Below are 25,534 nucleotides of genomic sequence, written 5' to 3'. Positions count from 1 at the left end.
CTTTTTTTTTTTTTCCATTCCTAAATCCTCCATTGATAATCTTGAAAAGTTCAGAAAGCTCCTTAGTTGTCTTTCACCATCTTAACAGCTTAGAGCATCTATCTTCTTGTATTGCAGCTTTAGAGAGGATACTTGCTGTCCAAAGCAGCAAGTAGAGAAGAGCCCTTTTTTCTCCTTCGATTGAGAGGTTTATACAGATACTCTGAAAACTATACAGAAGGATTTTTAAATATGTCTTGTGGTTTTTTCCTCTTTTCCAAGCAAATTTCTAGTGTTGCAGAAATACAATTTATGTTCAAAGAGCTGCAAGAGATCCAACTAACCCGGTTGTATATTTGTACTATGCATATAATTAGCATGAGGCTATATATATAGTAGGATGTTACAGTAGTGAGGGAAGGTGGGCAAGGTCTATGTAGTTAACGTAATCACACAATCCCAGGAGCACTAAGAAGATGCAACCGTATCTGCCAGTTAATTAAAGCAGGAATTTAGGCAGCAGTGGTTCTGTGGTGTTTATATAATGTTCTTTTGAGTATCATCAGAAAGTGAACTTCACAAATCATTGCTCTATATACACGTGTGCATGTGTGTGCGCGCATCTGTGTGTATATATTTAAAAGCAACCCTGACCTTCCCACTAGCCTCCTGAGACTAAGCAGGCCTCCTTCCTCTGAGATTAAGCTTGCTGTAGATTCTTAGAGAAAATGTATCCTAATGATTCAAGTGTAATTTAATGGCTCTTTGAAATTATTTTTATTTTAACAGAGCTCTCTGAAATAGAACCCAATGTCTTTCTTCGGCCTTTTCTGGAAGTAATCCGTTCTGAAGACACTACAGGCCCCATCACTGGATTGGCCCTCACCTCTGTGAATAAGTTCCTGTCATATGCACTAATAGGTATGTTATGTGGCATCCTGGGATTTACCAAAATGCCAGGCAAATGTATCTCCTTGAGACATGTCTTTGGCCAGGATACACGGATGCCGTCTTAATGAGGAGATTGTGGAAATAAGAAAGCTATCATGAAGGCTGGGGAAATGGGCAGCTGCACTTTGTTAATATCATATCTGCTGGTCTTCCACGGCGCTGCAGCAACGGATGAAAACAAAGCCAAAGCTTCTGGTCTGCCCTGACTGCCTTGTGTGCTTATGGCCTTCTGCTGAACTGTGGTGGTCACCAACTGCTTTTTAATACAGTCTGAGCAAAAAGGCCAGGGAGGGGAGAATCCCATTTTGCATTGTTCTAACATACATAAACACAGTAGAATGTGTTTAGTTTTGTGAACTAACATTTCTGCTCTAGACTGAGGATGTTTTTTGGCCTGGTCCCAGACCCTGTTCAGTGGTGTGCCAGTACCCTTTGCTTGTCTCAATTGTTGTGGCAGAGACAGTTTTGCTGTTGCTCAGACTTTCAAATGTGCATGTTCTCCTTTATATTTGTGAAAGAACAATAATGTGCATGTGGTCAGTTCCCATGGCTCAGCTGGCTTGTGGTAACTCATTAGCTGGCTTTCTGTCTGCCTTCTCCGTTGTTACTGGTGCTTGATTTTTTGGGGGGTGTAAATTCTGTTAGTACTTTCTGATCATACCTGTGTGAATTACAAAACTTGTTTATATAGTCTCATTCAGAGAGAATTCTTTTACTTGTCTTGCTCTCCTCAAATTCAGATTTCTCAGTTGTTTTCCTCCCTTACATTGTAAGTGAGCACTGTTGAATTTTTGATGCTGTTGTTTTAAAGTTTTTGTTCATTGCAGTCAACATAAGGTAAATTAGAGAAAGAAAGGGCTGAATGTAGGGTATTTCTGTGGGAAAGACCTCAAATTAAATTAAACAAAACTGAAGACTTGTAGGGGGGAAAAAAAAAGAGTGTAATGGAAATGTAGTGTATCAAGACATCAATTAGTGGGCAGTATTTGGTATAATTAAGTGGCAAAAAATAATGAAAATGATGCAATATTGATGTCACTTCATAGGTCAACAAAGAAATCTTAATAAATTAGCCTGTAAACATGCCTCTGAAGGACTAAGCAATGATGCAAAGTGTATTAGTTTCAACATAGAGTGAGGGTTGAACTCTTCTTATGTGGTTAGAGTGGGATCAGAACACCAGAATGGTATCACATGTCCAGGCAAATGTCTGTATAGGCAACTGGCTAGAAATTCTTGATTTGAGGCAGAAAGAGGGGAAAATGTGGTTCAATGTTCCAGTGTTTCTCTAGCTACTTGTTATTTAGAGTATCAGTTAGGTCACTCCAGCAAGGGTACATTCCTGTAACTGTTGGTGAGCATGTGTCTTTGAGGTCGATAGTGGAAAAGACCCTCTGCCTGCTCTTTGTTGTGGAGAAGAATTTGTAATCTAAGACATCTGTTGCTGCTTCAGGTGACATTCACAGCGGCCTTGTCCTTTCTGCTGCTCCAGATACCAGTGAGGCTGGGATTAGTGGTGCTGACTGAACATCTGGCTAGGGTTGTGTTGTTAAATTAGAGCTTTTTGGTTGTATATTTCTCCTTGTAATATAAGCCTAAAGGTAATCTAAAGACTGCCTAGGAGATGCTTAAAGCTGTCCTTAATATATGAATCTGTTTCAAACTGTATGGCTCAAGCAGGGACAGACTCTAGCATAACTACAGAGGGGAAATTTCAGTGTGGCTGATATTTGTGGTGCATTTTGGAGCTGCATAATTGACAGGTGAAACCAGCACTTTTTTCAAAAGCATCATTAACTGTGTCTGTTCTGTGAGTGGATGGCTTTTGCTGTACACACTGGGTCAAAAACCAGTGGGCAGTGAAAGAGCCAAACTCTTCTGATCTTTGCCTAAGATGGCTTTCTCTTCCTATTTCCAAAGTATTTCTTTGCTAAACCTTAGGCCGTTTCACTGTTTTTCTTACTCTGTCACATGTCAGTAGGTGGCTATCTGTCTAGTTTTCAGGCCAGTATTGCTGACAGGCATTTTTAAAAAATAGTTAGAAGATAATAACTCTTGAATAGCCTTTGAGACATCTCATCTCTATTAGTCTGAGATGCAAAGATCTGTTCTGAGACTGTTGGATGCTGCAGTCACTATAGTGTGCAGTCACAGCTCGGTTAGATAAAATGACTTGATGCCCACCATGTGTGTGGTTTAGTTGGAATAGTTTGTCTTACAGAGATGATCCTCTGCTCTGCAGTAAGTACTACTGTTTCAAGAGCTACAATCAATAAATTACACAGCAATTTTTGAAGTACAAGAAGAATGTGCAACAATGCTAAACTGTGGTTTGTTTGTTTTTTATCCCTCAGATCAGTGATTTCATTATTCAGCAGTTTTGCACTAGCTAGCTTGTCAGCTTTTTTGAGGAGCTCAAACCTTAGCTACAGGAAGACTAGAGGCTGAATTCCACAACTGTATTTTCCATCTTTTCTTCAGAAAAGGAATATGCTTTTCCTGCTGTTGCTAAAAACTATACATCTGTATGCGAGCAACTGTTGTTTGACTTCCAGTGAGAGGACTTGCTGTTTGAGGAGTTTGAAGCTTGTTCTTCCCTCTAGCTCCACTATCTCCTTAGTGATTTATTTTAGTTCCATTTAAGGCATTACTGAGCAGGCTTTTGGCTTTCCTGAATTTCCCTGATGGTTGAGAGCCTGGATTTTCAACTTTCTGCCACTGATTGTGAGAGTACACCCCACATGGAATGTGGACCTCTAGAGGGGGTTTCTAGACCTTTGCATTGTAAATGGCAATTTTCAAACTGATATTTTGGTTCATACAAACTGGGGGTTTTGTTAGTGATTCTGAGCAGGCATTGACACATCTTCTAATACTGGTTACTCACAAGGGAGCAAAGAAGCAATCTCATCTTTTCTGTATCTTGTTTCTGCAAAGCAGAAGTATCTTTGCTTTTAATTGAACTCAAGAGGCTTTATAAACTGACCTGAATTTGTGGAGCTGTTCCAGGAAGCCAGGACTGAAGTAGTCAGGCATGATGTGTGTTGGGAGATAGGTATGTTTATTTTTTAGATAGGGGCTAGAACAGCAAAGCAGTAATCATAGATCTGTTAAAGCAGCATAGGCTCTACTTGCATTTCCTTTTCACATGAATAATTTCTCTGTGACTATGACTAAATGTATTGCTGTCCTGGTTTCTGATGTAATGCAGTTACTTTTCATACTAGTAGCTGCCATAGTGTTGTGTTTTTGATTTAGTATAATCCTAGAGCAACTCACCTGTACTGGAAGAGGTGATAATAGAGTGAACTGTGTTCTACCTGTGGGAGCCTTTTCTCCAGCAAGTGTCATCTTCCTCTTGATGTCCACTTACCTGCTTTCCACTGTAGTTGTTGAGTTTAGTTAATAGTAATGCTAATGTAGGTCCTGGCACTGTAGCACCCCTGGTCCTTGCCAGGTTTAATTGAGGCAATTTAGAATGATCCTACATCATTATTGGTGGCTTGGTTAAGCTCTTATTTCCATTTGTGAATAAGTGTGCATGGGGCAACAATACGTGTTGGCTGATTTTATTGCCTCCGCTTTTATTTTATTGCTTTTGGTAAAAGACTGGTAGCTTCCAACTGTGTTATGAGCCAGACAACTGCCTTTGACAGCCAAACCTCTTATTTAATGCTTCCAAGTATCAGAGTTTGGCATCCCGATGAGTGCTGCTGCCAAAGCAGGTAAAAACTGACCTACTGGTCTTAGAACAGTGTCCTGGGTAGCTTAATGAGCTATAACTAGCGAATCAGGAGAGGAACTTAGTCTCAACTATGAAAGATTATTTTGTGTGTGTGAGAGACAGAGAATAATGTCAAAAGTAGGCCAGCTCTACCCTTACTGGGGATGTGTAACAGATGGCAAAATGCTATTCCTATGCAAAGGTATAGGATTCTGAAGTACACGGATGGCGTTTCAGTTTTGTGGAACTGTGACGTCTTTCTCGTCCTGCAGCCTTTCAGAATCCTCACAATGTGGTGGTCTTGGAACTACAGTAAGGGCAGCTTTCTTTAAGGCCTAGAACTTAGTCCCTTACAGATCTGAACACAACTGGAGTCAGAGGGAGTCTGCAAAGTTTCTCTGTAGAGTTCATGAGGTCTTGCTTGATTCTTGTGTCAGCTCTGTTCTTGCTGGAGTTTGAGGCCCCATTGCCAATTAATGAGGTATTAGCCAGTGTTTAGGTTGTCTCTTTTCTTTCCTAATGACTGTTTAGGTAGGAAGGTAACAGGATTCTTGCCCAATGATGTATTGTTTAAGTGAGAATGAAATCAAAGCTGGAGGCAGCTTTTCCAAAGCCACTGTAATGTGGCACAAGATACTGTTACTAGCAACAATCTCATCCTAAACATTCTCTCAACTGCACCATTGTTTGTAGCTACAAAAGTCTGAAATAGAGAGAAGGATCCTTGATGAATGATTGAAGTGAGAGGCCTGCAACTCCGATATCTGAACTGTGGCGTGTCTGTCCACTGTTTTCTCTGGGGAAAGCTACTGGTCCATTCCTTCCCGAGCTCTTATTCCTTGGGAGGGATACAGAACAAGAGACAATTTTTCCTTCTCAATCTAGTGGAACCTGTTTGGCATTTTCTCTTCGTGGGAGTAAATTTGAGGCTCCCTATTTTTAAGAGCTGTTTTCTCTTCATTCCCAGGGAGCAACTGAATGCATTTAACAGCTGATTGTGCTGTATTGTAGGTAACAGGACACAGTCTTATGAGTTGATGTGTTAAAACATACAGAACCAGTAACAGCTGAATTGTAATGATTTTCTTTGATAGGTTACTTCTTTTTGCAAATGTAAATATACTCTTGATAAAGTGTTTCTGAAAGCTGCCTCTTAAAAAACCCCTTCTGTTACTGAAGGGTGAGTTTTACTCCTGCAGTGTCAACTCACTGAGTCACACAAATTAAGGAAGCAGATGGCAATAAAGTATCTCTGTGTAGATGTCTCCCCACAGAGGTGGTAGGCTGTAGGTGGCCTTTCTCTGTCATGTATTTTTGTTCTTATTACTCAGATCCCAGCCATGAGGGCACAGCGGAGGGGATGGAGAACATGGCAGATGCTGTCACCCATGCCCGATTTGTGGGCACAGATCATGCAAGTGATGAGGTTGTCTTGATGAAAATCCTGCAGGTAAGTGGATAGAAATGGTAATTACCATAATGGTTGCTGCCCATTGTGGAATATATCTTGTTACACGGAGATGAAGAGAAAGGAGCAATGTTTTGGCTCTGTGGGAGCTTAGTGACAGACTTTATTTTTAAACAGATGGCTCATATACCTGTGGTAAAAGCTTTTCCAAATGAAAATAATTAAAAGTCTAAATGAAATTATTTTTAAATTAAGGGCTTGATAAAGAGGTAGGGCTGAAAATCCTACCTTGTATGTGGTCTACATTAGTGAGGAGTAAATTAAGCATATGGCTCTCTTAAACTTGTTTTTCAGACAAAGCTTTTGTAGAGCCAGACCTGTGAACTATGCACCTCTTTGGTCTCTGTACTTTTCAGCAGTTAGCTGGTTACTGAACTTCAATATTGGGTTGCATGCAATATATCAGACCATTTTTAGAAGTGACTTGGGAAATTGTTCTTGTCTCCTGGTCTGTTACTTGAGGACAGCATTCAGTTTGAAGTGACTCCTGGAAAACCTTTATGACAGTCCTTGAGGAAGCTAACCTTCTCTCCAAAATGTATGCAAGTGTCATTGTACTTCTGGGACATATGTATGCTGTTCTTTGCAGGTTTTGAGAACCTTGCTGCTCACTCCAGTGGGAGCCCACCTCACCAATGAGTCTGTGTGTGAGATCATGCAGTCCTGTTTCCGGATATGCTTTGAAATGAGGCTCAGCGGTACGTCTGTTCGTACTTCCATACTTAAGAAATGCTTGAATTGCCTCAGCGTTAACTAGACCTGTTGTAGAACACGCAGCCATGGAAAGCTGCTGCGCTTTATATGATTGTGCCTTTCTACAACTTCATGGAGGAAGATTCGTTAGTTCACTGCACAACTTTTGACTGCTTTTTTCCCCAGCTGTGTGGCGCCACCGTGTGATTCCAGCCCCTCTCACAGTAATGTGGTGTTGGAACTGGTTTTAATAAATTTGCCGTAATCTCTGTAAACAAGGCTCGGAGGGGAGTCTGCTTGAAGAAGCCTCTTGATAATATCACACTGAGTAATGACACCTGTGTTATTTGTTTTTGTCTTCACAGAGTTATTGAGAAAATCTGCAGAGCACACTCTGGTCGACATGGTGCAGCTGCTCTTCACAAGGTAAACCTGCTTGTGTTTGCCTCAGCATTGCCGAGATGGCCCTCTAAGGACAGAAAGATTCCATGCTTCCACTTAAGGGCCCTACAGAAAAATCATCCAAAATGGTCATTATTTAGAGGTGGAAAGGGATGAAGGATTTGGCACTTTTCTCTTGGGCTGACCCTGTCAGACTGCAGGGAGATCAAGGTAGGGATGGTTGCCTGGTTTAAGATGTCCTTTGAGGAGAGATGGACAGCCAAGTAATGAAGAGCTTTAGGATAGGGAACCAGTTTGAGGACATAGAAGGCAAACTTCACTCTAGAAAAAAAGAAGTGTTCTAAAAATATAGCTCTCTTCAGGAGAGAGAGTAGAAAGGGTGAATAGCCACATGTTGATTTCAACCTGAGAGCTTTGACCTCACATATCAAAGATAATTTTAAACTCTTGAGATCATGTGTCTTGGACAAATGTTCTGCCCTTTTCATCACCCTTCAGGTAATTAAGATCACTTTTTTAAACTCATTTATTTAACTGCAAAACTACTTCTCTAGGTAATGAAGTAATCATAGACTTTCTCTGGGTGTTGTAAAAAGGAAATGTGCAGATATAGAAGTAATTCCAGTAGAAAAGGATTGTAGTGAAACTGACAACTTGTGAAACACAGCTCTTATAATATTTTTTTTTTTCCATTATCACACTCCATTCCAGAGGGATCTCAATTATTTGTGTTTCCCTCTGTGTACCCTGTGTCATGCAGTGCACTGGGTGAATGTGGGGCAATCAATCTATGCAAAGAGGAAAGGCTGCATTACCTTTTTTCTCCAAATACATGTGTGAATTTTGCTTACTGCTTATTCATTTCTTACTGTGCATCCTGTCCTCTGTCCTTAATCATGAGGCTTGGAGACACCATCACTCTCTATGCCCATAAACATTTGGATAGAAAAGCAAGGCAGAGACAACAGCAGCTGGTTTGGCCATTTTGCTTTCCAGAAAAAGGGACAGCTAAAGCTGTGCTGCAAGGCTTTTATTCCTTCAGCAAGCAGAGACACAAATGTAGTAAAAAGAACAGAAGGGAAAGCAGGGTGTATGGACCTGTCAAGCTGTATGCATTTGTCATTTTATAGCATAGGTGAGAGCAGTCTACCTCCTTTACTTCTGAGACAGGAGCTGCTCATCTGAAAGTATTCAATTTAAACATGGATCCATTGTGCACCATAATCATGTATGTACAATGCAGAATAGAAGATAACTGTTGGGGTTTCTACAAAGTCAGTGAAAGAGTTTGCTAAGACCAGTGATAACATGTACCCTGCAAGAGTGCTGGTGTGGATGACACTCTGGCTCAGCAGTTGTTTTTAGCAGTGTCAGAGAAACCTGTTTTGAACCAATCTCCTTAGTCCACTGCTGAGAACATACACAAAGGATAAGAAACTGTACTTGCATGACCCTTAACATCAAAAGTCAACATAACAAAACTGCTATTAGCAGTAATAGCATGTGAAGTACCTGTCATCCATGCTTGGGGTTTTTTACCCCTCAGCAGCTTTTGTCAGGAAAATAAATGAAGAGCATCTCTTTGTGGGTTTCTAGTGTTTGCACTAGAAAGACCAGTCTTTTTTTTTTTTTTTTTTTCCTGCCCCCCCTTCTTGTTAACCTCAAAAAGCTTATATATTTTGGCTTGTTCTTTGTCTTTCAGGTTGCCTCAGTTTAAAGAAGAGCCTAAAAGCTACATGGGAACGAACATGAAGAAGGTAAGATTTGGCTCTGTGATGGCTGTTCTGCTCTTGTCTCAGGCTTGCACCCATCTCTATATTGTTTGTTTTCACACTTGTGTTTCTTCATTCCCTCAAGTCCCTAGCAGACTGAATGAGCATGTTTAACTGCCTAAATTGAGAAAGCTTCATTAATTTAGTGAGATTAAGCCCACATAGTCCAGTAGTGAATCTTGTTAGTGATACTGCTGCCTTAGTCAGTCCCAATTCTGGGAACATCTATCAGCTGCTGCGAGTTAGAAAACTCCAGCAAGTTATGGGACCTGATGGTGATGTCCTCTGATCATTTGCTGTTTTCTACTCTCTCTCCAGATTCTTTCTCATCTTTCTTCATTTGTTGCAGGTGTAATACTTAGCTCTCAGGATATATTTGTCCAGTTCTCCTTATGCAGAAAGAAAACTTTTTGAGGCTGGTGGAAGAGCATGAAAGCATTATGGAATTGGACTGTTGTTGAAAAAGCTTTGGTGGCTACTAGAAGGGGCAGAATTCTGTAGGGCAAACCCTAGTTCACATGGATGATGCCCTCTCTGTTAGCAGCCAAATCCAAGTGAACTGGTCATTTTCTCCCGTTCTCTAAATGCACAGTTTTCTGAGGGTGGGAGGTCCAGGTTTGTTCAACACCACCATCTCCCTTCATACAGTAAGATTTTTAGCATCTGGAATCACTATGACAAATAACCATAAATGTGACCTTACCTGATTATTAGTGTAATAATTTCTTAAGTGGAGAGAAGTCTGTGTGAAGACCTCCATATACACTTCCATGCATATATATTCTTTATTCTCTCTATATAAAGATTGCAAATAAAGATAAAGCATTATACTGTTAAGAGCAACAGAATTGCAAGGGTGTTAGAGAAGAAACTTCCATCTTTGAACTTATGCTGAATATACTATTTATAATGTTATAACTTTCACTGTTGGGTTTTTTTTAGTGGAAAAACGTGGCAACATTAATTAAATTTACATTTCAGAGCCAGCATAGCAGCGTTTTGAGAGACTGAGGGTTTGCTTGTAGAAATCTGAAACTAGCTTGGGGCTTTACTTCTTGTGTAGCAACCACAGTAATGATTGCTTGTTTCCTTTGCTGTGGGAGAAAAGTGGTAATACTTGTGATAGTGGTAGGCTGGCCTAAGGAAAGCTTACTAATGTACTGCAGGTGTCAGAATTGCCGTGGTGTGTGCATAGAAGGTGTGAAGTGAGGGTGAATTTGAGTTTAGGAAGGCTGCCCTCATCAAGTGATGGCTGCTTGCAGCTCGGTTAAGTGATGCTCTGTCTTGTCTGATCTGTGCAGTTACTTTGTGACTGTCTCTTTGCTCTGCATGCCAGGAGTCTGCTGTCCAGTCTTGCACTCTGCCAGGTTGTTATTCTCTTCAGGTTTATTTTGCTTTGTTTAAACCATGCATTTGCCTATCTTTCACAGATCTCTTCATATGTCCTCAACAAACTGGAGCTAAGTAGTGGGGAACAGCCCAAAGCCCTGAAACAATTAGAGAGGGTATTGCTCTTTAAGAACCTGAAGGTCTCTCTCTCCCTTCTCCCTTCTTACCTTACTCCCCTTTTCCTTCTCTTGTAAACACCACCTGAGAGATAGATGTGTGCAGCAAATCTCCCTCCACTCATTTGACACAGCATGGCTTTTGGGGACAATGCATGCAGTGATTGCTTTGCAGTGTTGTGGCTGCAGCTGGGGCAGGCTTGGGAAGGAGAGAGACCCTTGGTTTACTGCAGCATTCAATGTCTTGGTGCGTGTCACCTAAGACACTATCACAGCATCCTCTGAAGGAAACAAGTGGGAGTAGGAGGGCAGGGAAAAGATTTGAGTCCTCTACGACAATGAAAAACTGAAGAAAAGAAACACAAAAAATATAGCTTGCTCTCTGAAGGCTCAAGTGTTGTTTGTCCTAGCTGTTCATATTGGTTATAGCTGTAGCGGCATACCTGAGGAGTCTCTTGATCCAGCATGCCTTAAACAGTTTTACTCATGGTGAATTTCTGAGCTTTGTTACTTGGAAGAGAGACACGGAGGTCAATACTTTCTAAAGCTATTTGAAGACTGCTGCACATTTTCAACATCTTAGGACATGTTTCTACTGAAATTAAATATGGTTCCCAGCACAGTATTTGCTGTTGGAGGGTGAGTGGGGCTGAACTGAATTGTGAAATGTGTTAGTTCTTACTAATTCCCCTAGAAATTATTTGTAAAGAAAAGTTGTAGGCCTGCAGACTGCTGGTTTTGGAGTGGTTATAGAGACCCTGGGATACTCGGTTGGATGGGACCCTTTTCAGTTTTCCACGTTGATTCTTAAACTTTATGTAGGTTTAATTTTTGTCTGTCATTAGTGCTATTTGGTCTGAAAGGAGCTGAACAGATCATTTAGAAATGCATTTAGTGGTCTTCTGTCCTGTGTCTGTGATCAGGGTAGGTTGGAAAGACAGTGTCTATAGACTTGCAGAGTTACACAGAAGAAATGAGTACGAAATGTTTCCTTTGCAGAAAGCATTGTGACTAAACATTGGGTTCTGCAGTGGGAATTAGGAGGAACCTAAATCAGAGTTCTCACAGATTTTGGAGGTGTATTATGTTCATAGTTGTCATATAAGCATTTCACCGGGTAATCTTCACTAGTTATTGCAGTACAGGCAGGTAGGTAAGTGAGATGATTGGACTGTATTGATGTCTCCAGGACTTGGATCGTGGACATGTTCTCTCTGCATGCTTTTGTGTCTTGAACGCTACTTGGTGTGCTGACCGGTTCTATGCTGCATTTAGAATGAGCTCATGTTTTAGTATAATCACTTTAGTTACTAATCATTGGCCCCTGCGCTTTTCTCTTGAGGCTTACAGTATCTTATGGAAAAACAAACGAGTGCAGGTAAGGTGGCTTGTAGAAAAACGAGATCTCACAGACCCTTTAAAAAGAATCTTGTAGTACATACATTTTTCTTCACCTTCATAGACTTAGTTTTATTGTTAAAATCATCTATCAAAGGAAGCATTTGGAGTCTTCTAATTATTTTCTTCTTCTGCAATTCAGTGTATATATTTCTTTATGCAAAGGTAACCCAGATACGTGTAATGGAATTTGTACTGAGTTCTAAGATGAATTAACTGTAGCTCTCGGCTCCCTCTTTACTCTGATTTTTAAAGGGTGTATTTTAAATACTAACTTCAGGTGGCTCTACTGCAGAAGTACAAGCTTGATCTAATCTGAGCAACATTAATAATTATAAAACTAATGCAACTATAGTACCGTGGAGCATTGGAGAGGAAAGCAAAGCTTTAGATTATCTTTTAAATGCCATTTACCTGTAGTATGTAGTCAATAAGGCAACCCTTAGGTTTAAAAATCTCAGCCTGTTAACATTCAATCAAGCTTTCTAGTGAAATCAAGAAATTGTCTTGGCAATGAAGCTAAAAACTGTGATTTTTTTTTTCTCACATTTTTAATTACATAAAAATCAAGAACTCATGGGATTGTTACCTTTTCATTCAATACAAAATACAAATTAAAATACTACTTTGCTGTCCTTTGATACATGTATTGTTTGAAAATTCCTAAACTGTTTGTTAAATGAACATATCAACCCCTTGGCACTGGTGACATACTTCTAGTAAGCTTCTATTACTTCTTCTAATACTTCTCTTTGGTTTTGCAATTGAATTATTTTTTTAAGCTATGCAGTTGTCGTAGTAGCTTGCTACCTGTTACTTATAGGGGACAGAAAAAGAAAAAAAATAATTAAAAAATCAGTGGAGAAGAATGATATGGGAGGCAGTCCCAGGTAATTCCCATTTGTAATTCTAATAAAAGAATACCTGTTTGTGTAGAATGTGGAATACTGGATAGTATGAGATAGGAAAAAATCTGCTGAGCCATCTCACTTGTCAGTTAAATTGTCAAAGAAAAATACCCAAAACAAAAATTCCAGAAAACCGAAGACGACCAACCAAAATTTGGGAAAACAGAACACACAAAGCCCCCCCACAAACAAAAATGCACCACACACACAAAACCAACCAAACCCCCCAAGCAAAACCTCAAAAAAAAAAAAAGCCCTCAAAGAAACAAACAATAAACCAGCCAACAACAACAACAAAAAAAAAGAAAATAAAAAAGGCATGACAAACCAAAGCCAACCAAAAAAGCCCCCCACAGTCAAAAAACCAAAACCCAACCAACCCACAGCAACAGTCCCACATAAATTTAGATTCTTTCCTGAATGTGTTGTTCTTTGATTAAATATTTCACATTCTTTAAAAATTGACTGAATCTTTTTGCTTGCTTGACTGAATGGTTGGTTGGTTGTTGTTTGGGGTTTTTTTGACTCAGTCTCTGAAAGACAGCACAGGTTTGTCAAAATGATAACAGATGGGCACTTATCTTAGAAATCTCAACAGGAGAAATCTCAGAAGGTTGGAGCACCTCCCCTATGGGGATGGGCTGAATGAGTTGGGCCTGTTCAGCCTGGAGAAAAGAAGGCTTCAGAGAAGACCTTATAGCAGCCTTAAAGTACCTGAGAGGGGCTTACAAGAAAGCTGTGAAGGGTCTTCTTTACAAGGACTCATTCTGATAGGATGAGAGGGAATGGATTGAAGCTTGTGCACAGTAGATTTAGACTAGATATTAGAAAGAAATTCTTTAGAGTAAAGGTGGTGTGACACTGGAACAAGTTGCCCAGGGGAGTGTGGATACCCCCTTCCTGGAGGTGTTCAAAGCCAGGGTGGATGAGGCCTTGACCAATCTGGTCTAGTGGAAAGTGTCCCTATCCCATGGCAGGTGGGTTGGAACCAGATGATCTTTCAGGTCCCTTCCAACCCAAACCATTCTGTGAATCTGTGAATACAAAGTACAGAACAGTCACTAAAAATGGGTACTGTGTCTGAGGAAAAGTGCTTTTTTGAAAGGACTAGTGTTGAAGTAAGATGGTATTTGGTGTTGTGTGAAAGGAGAGGTCAGAGTGAGCTAGAATTCCGTCTGGAAAGGGGAAAGAGATAGAAAAACAGTAGCCGAACCTAGAAGGTTTTTTTGCCTTTGAAGAGGAGTAGTAGCTGAAAGGAGGGCAGGTGCAGGAAAAAAACCCCACTAAAGAATATAGGTGTCTTCCAGAGAATGTAAATCTGATGCTAGGAATGTTACAGCCTAAAATATAACTTAATTGTGATGAACTTGCAAAGAATACCAAGTAAGCACAGGTAAGGAGACTTGCTAATTGGCTTACACTACATGCAGGGTACCTGTTCAGTGGTTAATTTTTTCACCCCAAATTGAAGAGGTCTTAAGCATCAGAAAAATTGACTGCAGCTACCAAACCCAGAAGTTCAATCCTCTCTTCAGAGGGAAGTTGTTTTTAGGTCTGCTGCTGCCATTGTCTGTGTGACTAAATACCATATTCGTTTTAGGAAGTTCTGGAGCATCTCTCCACGCCAACAATAATGGCACATTGTGGCAAGTGCCACACAGTCTGCATTGCTTCTGCTGTGGTTCTTGTTTTCCCAACCAAAGATCTGTATAGGATCCTGGTCGAGAAGGATGTCAAGGGTTAGGTTAGACTTAGATCTGAAGAAGAGTAATGACAGAAAACAGGTGAAAGCAGAATGTGGTTTGTTTCTGTACCACAGGGGTGGTACCATGAGTGAGCAGAGTGTTAGAAAACACAAATTAGTAGTGAAAGATACCTGAAGGAACATGATCGTGACATACTTATGAAGAGGCACGTGACAGAACTGCAGACTGAAGTATGGGACTAGGTGCTGAGGCTTCGTCCTCAGCCTTAGTGTATAGAAGTTGACATTTTAACTGAACATAAAACATAACCAGTAGTTGCTTATTTACTTTAATTAATGCCCTTTAGCAGTCTGGAAACATTGGCAAAAGCAAAGAGATTTGAGATGTGCCTGTAGGTCTGAGAGAATTCTTTATCATGGAGTCATTAAGATTGGAAAATACCTCTAAGGTCATTGAGTCCAACCATCAACCTAAGACCACTATGGCCATTAAACCATGTCCACACATTTCTTGAGCACTGGGATTATCCTAATGCAAAGTTGTTGATATTGATAGGGAGGCAGAGTAACTGCAGTAAATTGTCCCTTGATTTGGGCATGGAGTTTTGGCTGATAATGTGGATACTGGGGAGTCAGGGGCTGGTTTGCATGGGTTTGAGATGCTGAATAATTTGTGTGATAAATTAAGTGCTATTGCCTGACTTTAAGGGTTTTGAGACGGCCTTTTGTGGGTTGGCTTGCATAATGATTTGTGCTGTGTGTTTCTGCTGTACTGATGTTCATACTGGTTATTGGTTTTCAGTTGAAAATGAGAGCTGGAGGAATGAGTGAATCCTCAAAATGGAAAAAGCAGAAGAGATCACCAAGGCCTCCTCGACATGTAACCAAGGCCTCTCCTGGGACAGAACAACCAGCTGCCAATGCCAGTAACACTGCAGGTAAGCTGAAATATGTTTCCACAGACTAGACTGTATCTGTTCCAGAGCTTTTTTGGAAGCTACCGTTATTTAATTTCTCTTAACATGTTGTTTTGCATTAGACTTTTTTAAATCTCAGTTCTCAGTGAGTACAGCAATAAAACTTCATGTAGCTTTTCAGGTCCAGGAGAAAGAGTTTGAAGGAGATGGAGTATGTATTGATGGAGGCAAGCGTGGTTCTGTGTCTAACATGATAGCATTTTTCTGCCTTCAAGGTGCCTCACAGGTTTATGGGGACCTGGGGAGATAGCTGAGATTATGGGCAGTGGAGGAGTTGAAGGGTGCAGCAGGTACACGGAAGAGACTGAGAACAAAACCACTTGACAAGAGGAGAGCTAAGCGGAATGGAGCGGGAGGGGAAAGCTTCCTGCAACAGGAGGACATATTCTTTCCTGTGTTACTGAAGGATCCACTATAGTGTGTGGATGTGGTGGTAATGAAGGAAGACCAAAGTGTGGCAGAACTGAGGGATGTACAGGAAGTTATGTATCAGTGCTGGGTGAATGAACAGATGTCTTGCTAGACATGTGAAGGCTGAAAGCATGCACCCACGATCCATAAAATTTGAACAAAAGTTTATATTCATTAAGGACCAGGGAAATATGGGGTGCACTTAAAACTCTTAATGGGAGAATAGAGGCCTTGATATGGTTACAAGACATGAAGAGTTTGTAGGGAAAAAAGTAGAGGCAACAGCAGAAGTACCTGAAAAGGGATTGTGCGCAGGAAAATAACAGATACATACGTGAATCCCTTCTTCATGTGCTTTGATTCAGCCCGCAGAAATGGTATAGTAATTAGTGCTGTAAGCTCAAGAATATAATTTTGGGGGCTTCCATATCCTATTGTTGTATAGGAGTAGACTAAATAGTTAGAACTGTTTTTAACCTCCCCTGTGGATAAATGAGTCCGTCTAGCTGCAAAGTACTTTGTGTCTTGTGCACTCTACATTTTGACAGCTCAGACATAAACTTTAACAGTGAAAGGAAGCAGACAGGAAGATAGAAACAATAGCTGCATAAAATACCCAGTTCTGACACTTAGTCTGTCACAGAAAGCTATTCTGTAAATGATCCCAAGTGTGTTTCTATACAACAGCATGATTGGTGAAAACTAAATAAATTGTAAACGTGATCAAATTGCATATAACTCAGAACATCCATCCAGATGAGAACTACATAAATCACCATTACATTTAAATTTTCAAATAGGTATTGAATTCCATTAAACAGCATTATAACTCCTGTGACATTTTAGGGGGAAATTTGAATTGCATTGCAAAGTATTAACACTGACCTTGTAGTGCTGGGTAATACATTAATGATGCTTTTTAGGCCAGAATCATAGGTTTAGGAGGTGAAGAAGAAAATATTGCAAAATGGATTGTACATTCCATTACATTTCTTAAAAATTAAGTCATGTCCTACTACTTAAGACATTTCCAAAATTCAGGTCAGCAATAAAATACCACTGTGCAAAACCATAGAAGTTTCATGTGTGAATTCATAATGTAACTCTGGCTTGTGCCTTAATTGCCATGCCCTGCAGTATGTCTTCTCTTTCTAAAATAATTTGGGTTATGTTTTTTAAATTCTCCTCAGAACCCTGAGAGCAGTACATATATGTGGCTTGGGGGTTTGTTTGTTTGTTTTTTCCTAAATCAAAACTTAGATTCTTGGAGCATTGTCTCATATTTAGAAATTGAGCAGTTAAGGATTTTTACTGTTTCAGACCCATCTGAATTCCATATTTTTAGGAGAGTTAATGAAATAGGCAAGTTAAAATTCTCACTTTGAAGGAATGACTGATTCTCAATGACTGACTTTAAAGTGGTTGTGGCAATTGTATCAAAGAGTACAGTACACCTTTTTTTGACTATTTTCAAAATCCTCTACTTATGGAAACCCTCTGCACCTTTGTCTAACTATGTGAGCTACCTTATTTACTGAGTCTGTAGATTCCAACTATGGTGCTTGATTTGGAGAACTGCTAGTATGTCATCTGGTCACCTATTTAATTCATAAACACCTAGCAAAAGAGAGCTTAGTTTTTTGATGTTCTCTACATTAATGTGTAACTATCTGAGACTGAAGTAATGATCAAAGAAAATTTTGTTGCTGTATTCAATGTATGAATTTGTGTCTGAGGGACGGAATAATACCAATCTCTTTGCTTCTGTTTCTCGTCAGCAAGTGGAGTTACTTTCATAGATGCTCCTTCTCCCAGCTCTTCTGGGAGCTCAGAAAATGTTTCATCTGTGGTCAGCCCTGCTACAGACAGTGGTTTGGAGTTGTCCTCACAGACTACCTCCAAGGAAGACCTGACAGACTTGGACCAGGTCACTCCTTTGGGACTTAATGCAGGAACACTTTCAAATGAGGCCAAAGTTACTGAAAATCAGAATCAGCCTGAACTCCAGGTACATGGATGTAATTTATAAAGAAAATCTCCAACTCTAGATGTGGATTTAGCACACTTACTCTTTTTCTCTCTCTCCTTTTAGTCATATTTCAAGGCTTAGGGTCAGATTAGAGCATTCTTTGCTGTAAGTGATTTGTAAATTCATGAACATTCATTCTTTTTCTCCGAGACCATCCCTGTTGGCTTAGAAATGATAACTGTGCAGCACAACAATGCACTTACTAGCTAGTTTTATTCCTGCCAATACTATTAACTTTAATTAAAGGAGAAACATGCATGAGATCTGCAGAACTCATCTTTTTAAAATAATTTTACTTGAGTTTGTAAAAGTTCACCTATTGGCATTTGTGCACACGCATATATATATTTCACTGTTGTGAAATGCAACAAACTTGAAATGAGGCCTTTGCCATTAAGTTTTTCCTCCTGTTATCTCCACTTTCCCTGCTGAGTAATACTGTTGAGAATGTGGATCACAGCTGCAGATACTCTGATATTAGAAATGCAAAGAAGTGGTAGATAGAAATAGTGTGCTAAAATATAAACCGAGGCCTAACCTCGCTGATAGGTTATAGGAGTGTTTTCAAAGTAAAATCCTCAGTCTCACAACCAGAGTTAGGTAAAGTGGATGAGAACTAGATGGGAGTGAAAGGGCAAAGGGCTGCAGATTATCTAGAGGCACTCTTCTCTTAAGCCTTATTTTCCTGCTCCTCTTGCATTAGAAATCTGTGTATTTTTAATAGTTCTAAAAGGATCGTGAACAAATAACCCTTCCTTTTTGCTTGTCTAGTGCTTGTTAACTCTTGTTTTGCTTCTTTCATTCTTAAATGACTGATATTAATGAAGAATGAAAGTCTGAGGGAGGAGAAGATCCAGTCAGCTTCTGTCGAGTCTATCCCTGAGGTCCTAGAGGAGTGCACCTCTGTAGCAGAACATTCTGACTCTGCCTCAGTTCATGACATGGACTATGTAAATCCCCGAGGTGTACGTTTTACTCAGTCTTCCCAAAAAGAAGGTGAGAGTTGGGCAGTGTTGCTAGAGTCCTTCCCCCTTTCCACTATTTTGATTCACTTTCTGCTGAGAAGGTGATAAGCTCCTTCCTACTCCTCAGTGGGTCTGTAACAATTTAATTTCCAACGCTTGTTAGGCACCTGCAAGAAGTCAAAGTGACGTTCAGAGCGCTAATCTCTCTTTTTCCTTTAGGAGCAGCACTAGTCCCATATGGGCTACCATGTATTAGAGAACTGTTCCGCTTCCTTATCTCACTCACCAACCCTCATGATCGCCACAACTCTGAGGTGATGATCCACATGGGGCTGCAGCTGCTAACTGTTGCGCTGGAGTCAGCATCCATTGCAAACTGCCAGTCCCTCTTGGGGCTTGTAAAGGAGGAGTTGTGCCGGCACCTATTTCAAGTGAGTCTGTCTTAAGCTAGCATGGCATATGGCAGTGGAGAGTCAGACCAAAGAATCTTTGGGAATTTAGTAGTCTGAGGTTTGGCAAGTCTCAGTCTTCTGCTGCATTACAGTGAGAATTCGGAATCACACTAGTGAAACTGTTGTTGCAAAGCCAGAGAGGTTGTCATATGCTGTTTTCTTCAGACCAGGGCCAGGAAGGATGAAGGTGACTTAAATGAACTATTACTGTGGAATAACACTGTTGATGTAATTGGTTTTGTGATAATTATGGATGCAAGTTCCCAGTGTAGTAGTAGGCAGAACCTTTGGAGTACCAAGGTATTAGCTGCACAAAGGACATCTCAGAGGCAGGTCTTCTCCCCAGTTCTCTCTCTACTAAGGGTCTGTGGACTCAGCAAAATAACAAAGCTGTAAGAGAATAAGAATGCAGGAAGGAGAAAGGAATGAAGTATATTCATCCTCACTGAGGATGTGAGATCAGGGTAGAATAAGGGTTGAAATACCATTGCCATGGGAGGCAATGTGTGGATCTTGAAGGTGTTAACAGGTGTTGCTTGCAATGCCAAGCACATAATGACTGGCCTTTGTAACTCTTAACATTTGGATTTGTTTCTTGTTCAGTTGCTGAGTGTTGAGCGGCTCAATCTATATGCAGCCTCCCTCAGAGTGTGCTTTCTTCTCTTTGAGAGCATGAGAGAGCATCTGAAATTCCAGCTGGAGGTGAGTTTGAGTATCACTAAATGCCTTGTAACAAGTTTATTTGGCTTCGGTTAAATACATGTAGCTAGGCAATAAGATACAGTTGAAATACCAATTTGCTTTTGTGTAAATGACACAGTGAGTTATGGGTAGGCCATGTAGGCCTTTTCTTATTGCATGTTGTCTTTGAAATTGGTGTACTGCACTACCTGCCTTTGTACTGTTATTGTAGAAAGATAAATCCAGGTGCACTGAACAGTACAACTACTTGAAATCTTTTTACAACCTCCTTCAGAATGAGCCATTGTTAAAGATGGAGTGTCAGGTGGGAAGATGAAGCTGAAATCTATTTCTGTAGTCCTCAAAGCTATTCACTGTTCTGCTTTCTTTTTTCTTTTCTTAAACTGAGCTGCCATGTGTTTCTGCCAGATGTATGTCAAGAAGCTGATGGAAATAATCACTGTGGAAAACCCGAAGATGCCCTATGAAATGAAGGAGATGGCTTTGGAAGCCATTGTTCAGCTGTGGAGGATTCCTAGTTTCGTGACTGAGCTGTACATTAACTATGACTGTGACTACTACTGCGCCAACCTCTTTGAGGAGCTCACCAAGCTGCTCTCCAAGGTGCTGAACAGCAGGGGCGGGGCTGGAGCAGGTCACTCAGAACAAGGGTCAGCATAGATGCAGAATTTCAGAATGGGGAGTGGCCAAAAGATTTGGGGTGAATAGACTGTAGAGATTAATAAAGCCATTTAACAGAAGAGGAAAGAATAGCTATTATGCTATAATCATGTCAGAGCACTGAGTATATGCTAAAAAAACTGTGTGAGGAAAAAATTAGGTGTTCTGTTGAATGCTTTAGGCTTCCCTAAGCTGTTGGGGAAAATTTCTTCCCCTGTTGTGATGGGAAAGGTATGAAAGTTGACTAATACTTACATTTTATTTCCCAGAATGCCTTCCCAGTTTCTGGACAGCTGTATACCGTCCATCTGCTGTCTCTGGAAGCACTGCTAACAGTGATAGATAGCACTGAGGCACATTGCCAGGCCAAAGTGCTAAGTAACATACATCAACAAGAGAAGGAAGTTGTCAAATCCAGCCCAGAAACCATGAACAACACCAAAGAAACAAGCAATAGTAAGATCACTTTCTTTGATGTTTTGATATTAAGCTTAGACTTGTGATAAACTTGCAGATTTAATTTTGGTAGCTGATGTAGGCAGCTCCAAAATATATCTTTTTCAGTCTTCCTGTTGCATCTTTTATGACTACACGCTGATGTTAGTAACTTTGCTACTTGTAAAATTTATGGATGCTAAAATGTGCCCCTCGTGTGAAACTTTATATAAAGGCCATGTGACATCTGGCTGTCACACCAGGAGAGCATGCTGTGGAATTCATACAGAAAAAATACTGAGGGTGCTGAGAAATCACAGTTATTTGGGGCCCCTCCATTTGAATAAGCACACGCTCAGTTTAGAGTCATTGGTTTAACATTTCTCTGTTGCTTCTGTTGCTGTCTTTTCCCTTGGCTTATGGGTTTGTTCATGTGGGGGGGTGTTAACTTTTACATTTTTAACTTCTTCAGATAGCGAGAGAGTACTCAGTGAGGGAAGATCTTCCAGTGCAGTCTCAGAGCCAGCTGGGGCATGTCCTCCCACCAGTGGCTGCCTTATGGCTGACCAGATGAAGGAGGGCTGCATGGAATTGGAAGCAGGAAATGAAGCAGGTAATATAGTATTCTCTATGGCACCCTGACACTCTGAGTGTGTATATGCTGAGAATGGTCCTGATATTTGCTGACTGGTCCTGCTGTACTATAGACCCCTGTAGCCTCTGTGTGTGTGTGTGTATTGAAAATTAGAAAGATGGATATGGTGAATATCTGATTATTATGTGTGCTCTATGTGCTTCCCAACTGTTGCATTTCTTCTGGGAGGGTGTTTGATCTGGTGGGTCATCATGAAGCAAAAGTGTGTGAAATTCTTGCAAGTGCTTGTTGTAGTGTGGTGGTTTAACCCAGCAACATCAACAAAACAAACTGTCACAGTGCTTAGTACTTTTAAGGTAGTCACAGGCTCTCCAGGAGATCACTAATGCAGGTATTCAGAATAGCCAGAAAATTTAATATGGTGGATGTGTGAAACTGCCCATGACAATAAACCACTATGCAGTTGTGCTGAGGAAAATGTGGATGGCAGGAGTATAGTAACTGAATAGTAGGAGTGTGACTGGCATTTACAGGGCAGCACATTGTAGCAAGGCTCCATGACTGAAAGCTTTGATGGGACACTGTAGTGGGCTGAGTGCTACTCTGGGGATAGGTTTAACAGTAATGATGCTTTGTCCCTCTAGCTGAGAAGCATATCTCCAGGAAGCCTACTCGATTTTCCTGTATCCTTCCAAGCTCCCAGGAACTTATGCAGATTAAGAAAAAAAAGAAGGTATGATTTGGAATGTATTACAAATGGATCTATGAGTGTTCTTCTTGTTTCCCATCCCATGTGGGTTTTATATAACTTAGAGATGTTGAGTTCTGGTCTCTCCTGGTAAGAATTAGTCACTGAAAAATCTGCTACCTTGCGAAGCCAGCAGTCGTCATTAGGTGTTCTGGTTTAGTTGTATTAGAAGTTGGAAGAGGTCTTGGGGACATTTTGTTGCACAATGTGTAAGCTAGGTCCATCTGATTTCTGGGTGGGAAAGTTGCTGACTTTTCTTTGCCTTATATGGAGATAATTAGGGACTTCCATCAAAAACCTCAGGCTCCCTACTCATCAAAGCTGTAAATGGGGCTGTACCAAGAACAGAAATGAGCAGTCCAGCCTGGTATTCTGATTTGTTTGCCTTAAGGATAACTGAAAAGATTGCCTGGATTGTGGCAAAGCCATGCTTTGTATAGATGTCTATTTCTTTGTACAAAGAAATAGACATGTATGACATAGACATAGAAATATACATTATATGGTCTAAACAGAGCATAGCTTGGTTCAGCTTTTCCATTCCCTGAGTGGTTCCAGTCTAGGTCTAGTGTTTACAAAGGTGCTCCATGCTGATGGCTTTGTATTTATCTGCTGTCTTGTGTCAAACCTCAGGTATTGGCCTACACATTCACCTCCATGATGGCCAATGAACCCAATGGGTTACATGAGACTGTGTTTTGTGGGGGTGTTTGTGTTGGGTCTGTTGGATGTTTTTTGTTCATAGATGTTCTTTTTGCAGATTTTTGTTCTCTTTGCACAACAGATACATGAGGTAGTTGGGTTATTTAGGAAGAAAGAGCTTACTAAATTTCAATATGAAAATGACAGACATTCTGTTTAAAACATGAGTGGCTGTAGTAGTAGGAGCCAGCTGATGGAGTGGAAAAAGAAATTAATGTCTTTGAATCACTCATTGGTGGTAAAAATAAAGGTTTTTGATTTGTGCCTGACTTCTCTCCCTTCGGGGTAGGTGTTTTTATTTCCCATGATTCTACTGGCAGTAGTGCTCATCATGTTCATTTGTTAAAGCAAGTTCCAGCTGGTCTTAGGAAAAGAACAGTGCCTTACGCTACAGCAGAGGATGGAAGGATGTTCATATGTCTGCTGCTTTGCCCAGGGAAAGTCCTTTCCTGACTGTAAATCTGCTAGTGTTTTCATCTTGAGCATATAAACAGGGCACACAAGACATTCAGCTTAAGTAATGACAGCAGCACGTTCTGCTTTCTCCAACCTCTGAAGTGCTAAACATTACCACAACTGGAAGGAAAAAAGATAAATAAAATTATGCATCAAGTGGAAAGTTTTCTTTGTTTCCAAAAGCAATGGCCAGAAGCTCAGAAGCACAGGACTGATGTGATTATAAATGCAGTGCAAACTGCCAGCAGTCTGGTCTCCTTTCAGGTGGTCTTAGAAATATAAGCAGTTTATAGAATACCCTAGGGCTTGCATTACAGGGTTTGCAGCTAAAGAGAAATGCGTCATACAGTCCCTTCGGGCATGTTATACTGGTGCAGTGCAAGGTAATTTTGTAATGCACTCACTAGCTCCATGTGCACTCCAGGCTGTTTCAAGGTCTGTGTTTCACAGCATTTTGAGGATGATCACACAGGCAGGGGAAGCAGAGAACAGAGGGCTGGTGGATTCTGACATACAGAGAAACCCAGGGGAGCTAGTGGTCATGGTGGTCACAAATTTAGTTCACTAGGTCATCGCTAGCAGTTTGACCATGATAGGGAACTGACATTTATTCTGGTGCCTTTAGTAAAGTTCATACAGTTTGTGCTTTTGGTTTTTCTGAACACCACCAAGAACATTCAGTTAACCCTTTCTTAGGTGTTTTATTTCTCTGTGACACTAGTCTGATGTCCTCAAATATGAATCAAGCAAGGCACAGAGTAGTTGACTTCCCTTCAAAACCAAAATTGCACTTTCTCTTCCCAGCCTACCTTGTAATGCTGGAATGTCACATGTTCCTGGGACCTTGTCTCACTAGCAGAATGTTTTCTGGTTCTTAGATTAAGCTTTTGTGGCACTTCCTCCTTGCACCTGCTGAATAAGTGCCAAGGATTCCTGCTGCCTGTCTTCTGGCAGTGAGGTAGAGTACCAGAGCCGGAACCCAAAGAGGCCAGAAGAGGGTGTGGAGCATTACTGCTGTTGTAACTGGGTAGAGGCAATCTTGCCACAAGCCTGAGGTTCCTAAGAGACCTTCCTCTGCTCTGTTCACATACTAGGGCAGGTGAGGCATTTGGATTAGCAAAGATAATTGCTTGATGAAATGTCAAAGCCTTTCAAAGATGGCAGCTCATACTTGCTCTGCTCAGTATTATTTTATAGCAAATCCTTGTGATAAATGCAGATTTTTCTGGCCTTGGTTAGCCTTCTCACTGGATTACAAAGTACAATAAGGTTGATCATACTGAAGTTCATCTATTTTATACTTTTGCTTTTGGTTCAAATGCACTTCAAGCTTGTAATTATCAAAATGTCTCCTCCAGCTCTTGATAACTGGCACAGAGCAGTTCAATCAAAAACCAAAGAAAGGGATACAGTTTCTGCAGGAGAAGAACCTTCTTGCCACTCCCATGGACAACAATGAGGTGGCCAGGTGGCTACGGGAAAATCCTCGCCTGGACAAAAAGATGATTGGGGAATTTGTGAGTGACCGTAAGAACATAAACTTGCTGGAAAGCTTTGTTGGGTGAGTAGCTTTCTGTAGCTCTTTTATCAGAAAGGAGTGAAAGTTCAAAGATTTCTGTGGTTAAAAAAAATCAGTAGAAGAATAACTCCTGGGGCACTGGATTTGTGTTGCTTGGTTTTCTGTGTACCACTGCGCCTCAATTCTGTGCAGCTCTTGCATATGCTAGCACCTTTGATGCGTATAAAAGTACAATACTTAATCTCTTTTAAGTGTCTGTGAAGACTGGAGTGATGATTACATACACAGTCACCTGTAGGATAGTTGACTCTGTTACTATCTTTTTTTAATTCATCCTATATTTCTTCTCTCCCAACCCTCCCCTCTTTACAGTCTTCT

General features: G+C 40.6%; 1 protein-coding gene across 1 annotated transcript in view; it reads left to right on the top strand.

Moving 5' to 3' along the window:
• The window catches only part of GBF1 (golgi brefeldin A resistant guanine nucleotide exchange factor 1), a 106,938-nt gene that overhangs the window by 60,034 nt on the left and 21,370 nt on the right, over positions 1–25,534 (top strand). The window contains exons 4-19 of the mRNA XM_054163925.1: positions 769–900; positions 5,986–6,104; positions 6,712–6,820; positions 7,181–7,241; positions 8,920–8,974; positions 10,420–10,518; positions 15,308–15,443; positions 17,672–17,901; positions 18,750–18,918; positions 19,107–19,318; positions 19,943–20,041; positions 20,450–20,644; positions 20,971–21,157; positions 21,609–21,749; positions 22,376–22,464; positions 24,996–25,198. Of these exons, the coding sequence (XP_054019900.1) occupies positions 769–900; positions 5,986–6,104; positions 6,712–6,820; positions 7,181–7,241; positions 8,920–8,974; positions 10,420–10,518; positions 15,308–15,443; positions 17,672–17,901; positions 18,750–18,918; positions 19,107–19,318; positions 19,943–20,041; positions 20,450–20,644; positions 20,971–21,157; positions 21,609–21,749; positions 22,376–22,464; positions 24,996–25,198 (2,236 nt within the window). The remainder of the gene's footprint in view (positions 1–768; positions 901–5,985; positions 6,105–6,711; positions 6,821–7,180; positions 7,242–8,919; positions 8,975–10,419; positions 10,519–15,307; positions 15,444–17,671; positions 17,902–18,749; positions 18,919–19,106; positions 19,319–19,942; positions 20,042–20,449; positions 20,645–20,970; positions 21,158–21,608; positions 21,750–22,375; positions 22,465–24,995; positions 25,199–25,534) is intronic.

This window comes from Dryobates pubescens, chromosome 8 (genome assembly GCF_014839835.1).
Source record: "Dryobates pubescens isolate bDryPub1 chromosome 8, bDryPub1.pri, whole genome shotgun sequence".
Classification (NCBI taxonomy): Eukaryota; Metazoa; Chordata; class Aves; order Piciformes; family Picidae; genus Dryobates; species Dryobates pubescens.
This window is presented reverse-complemented; position numbering and strand designations above follow the sequence as displayed.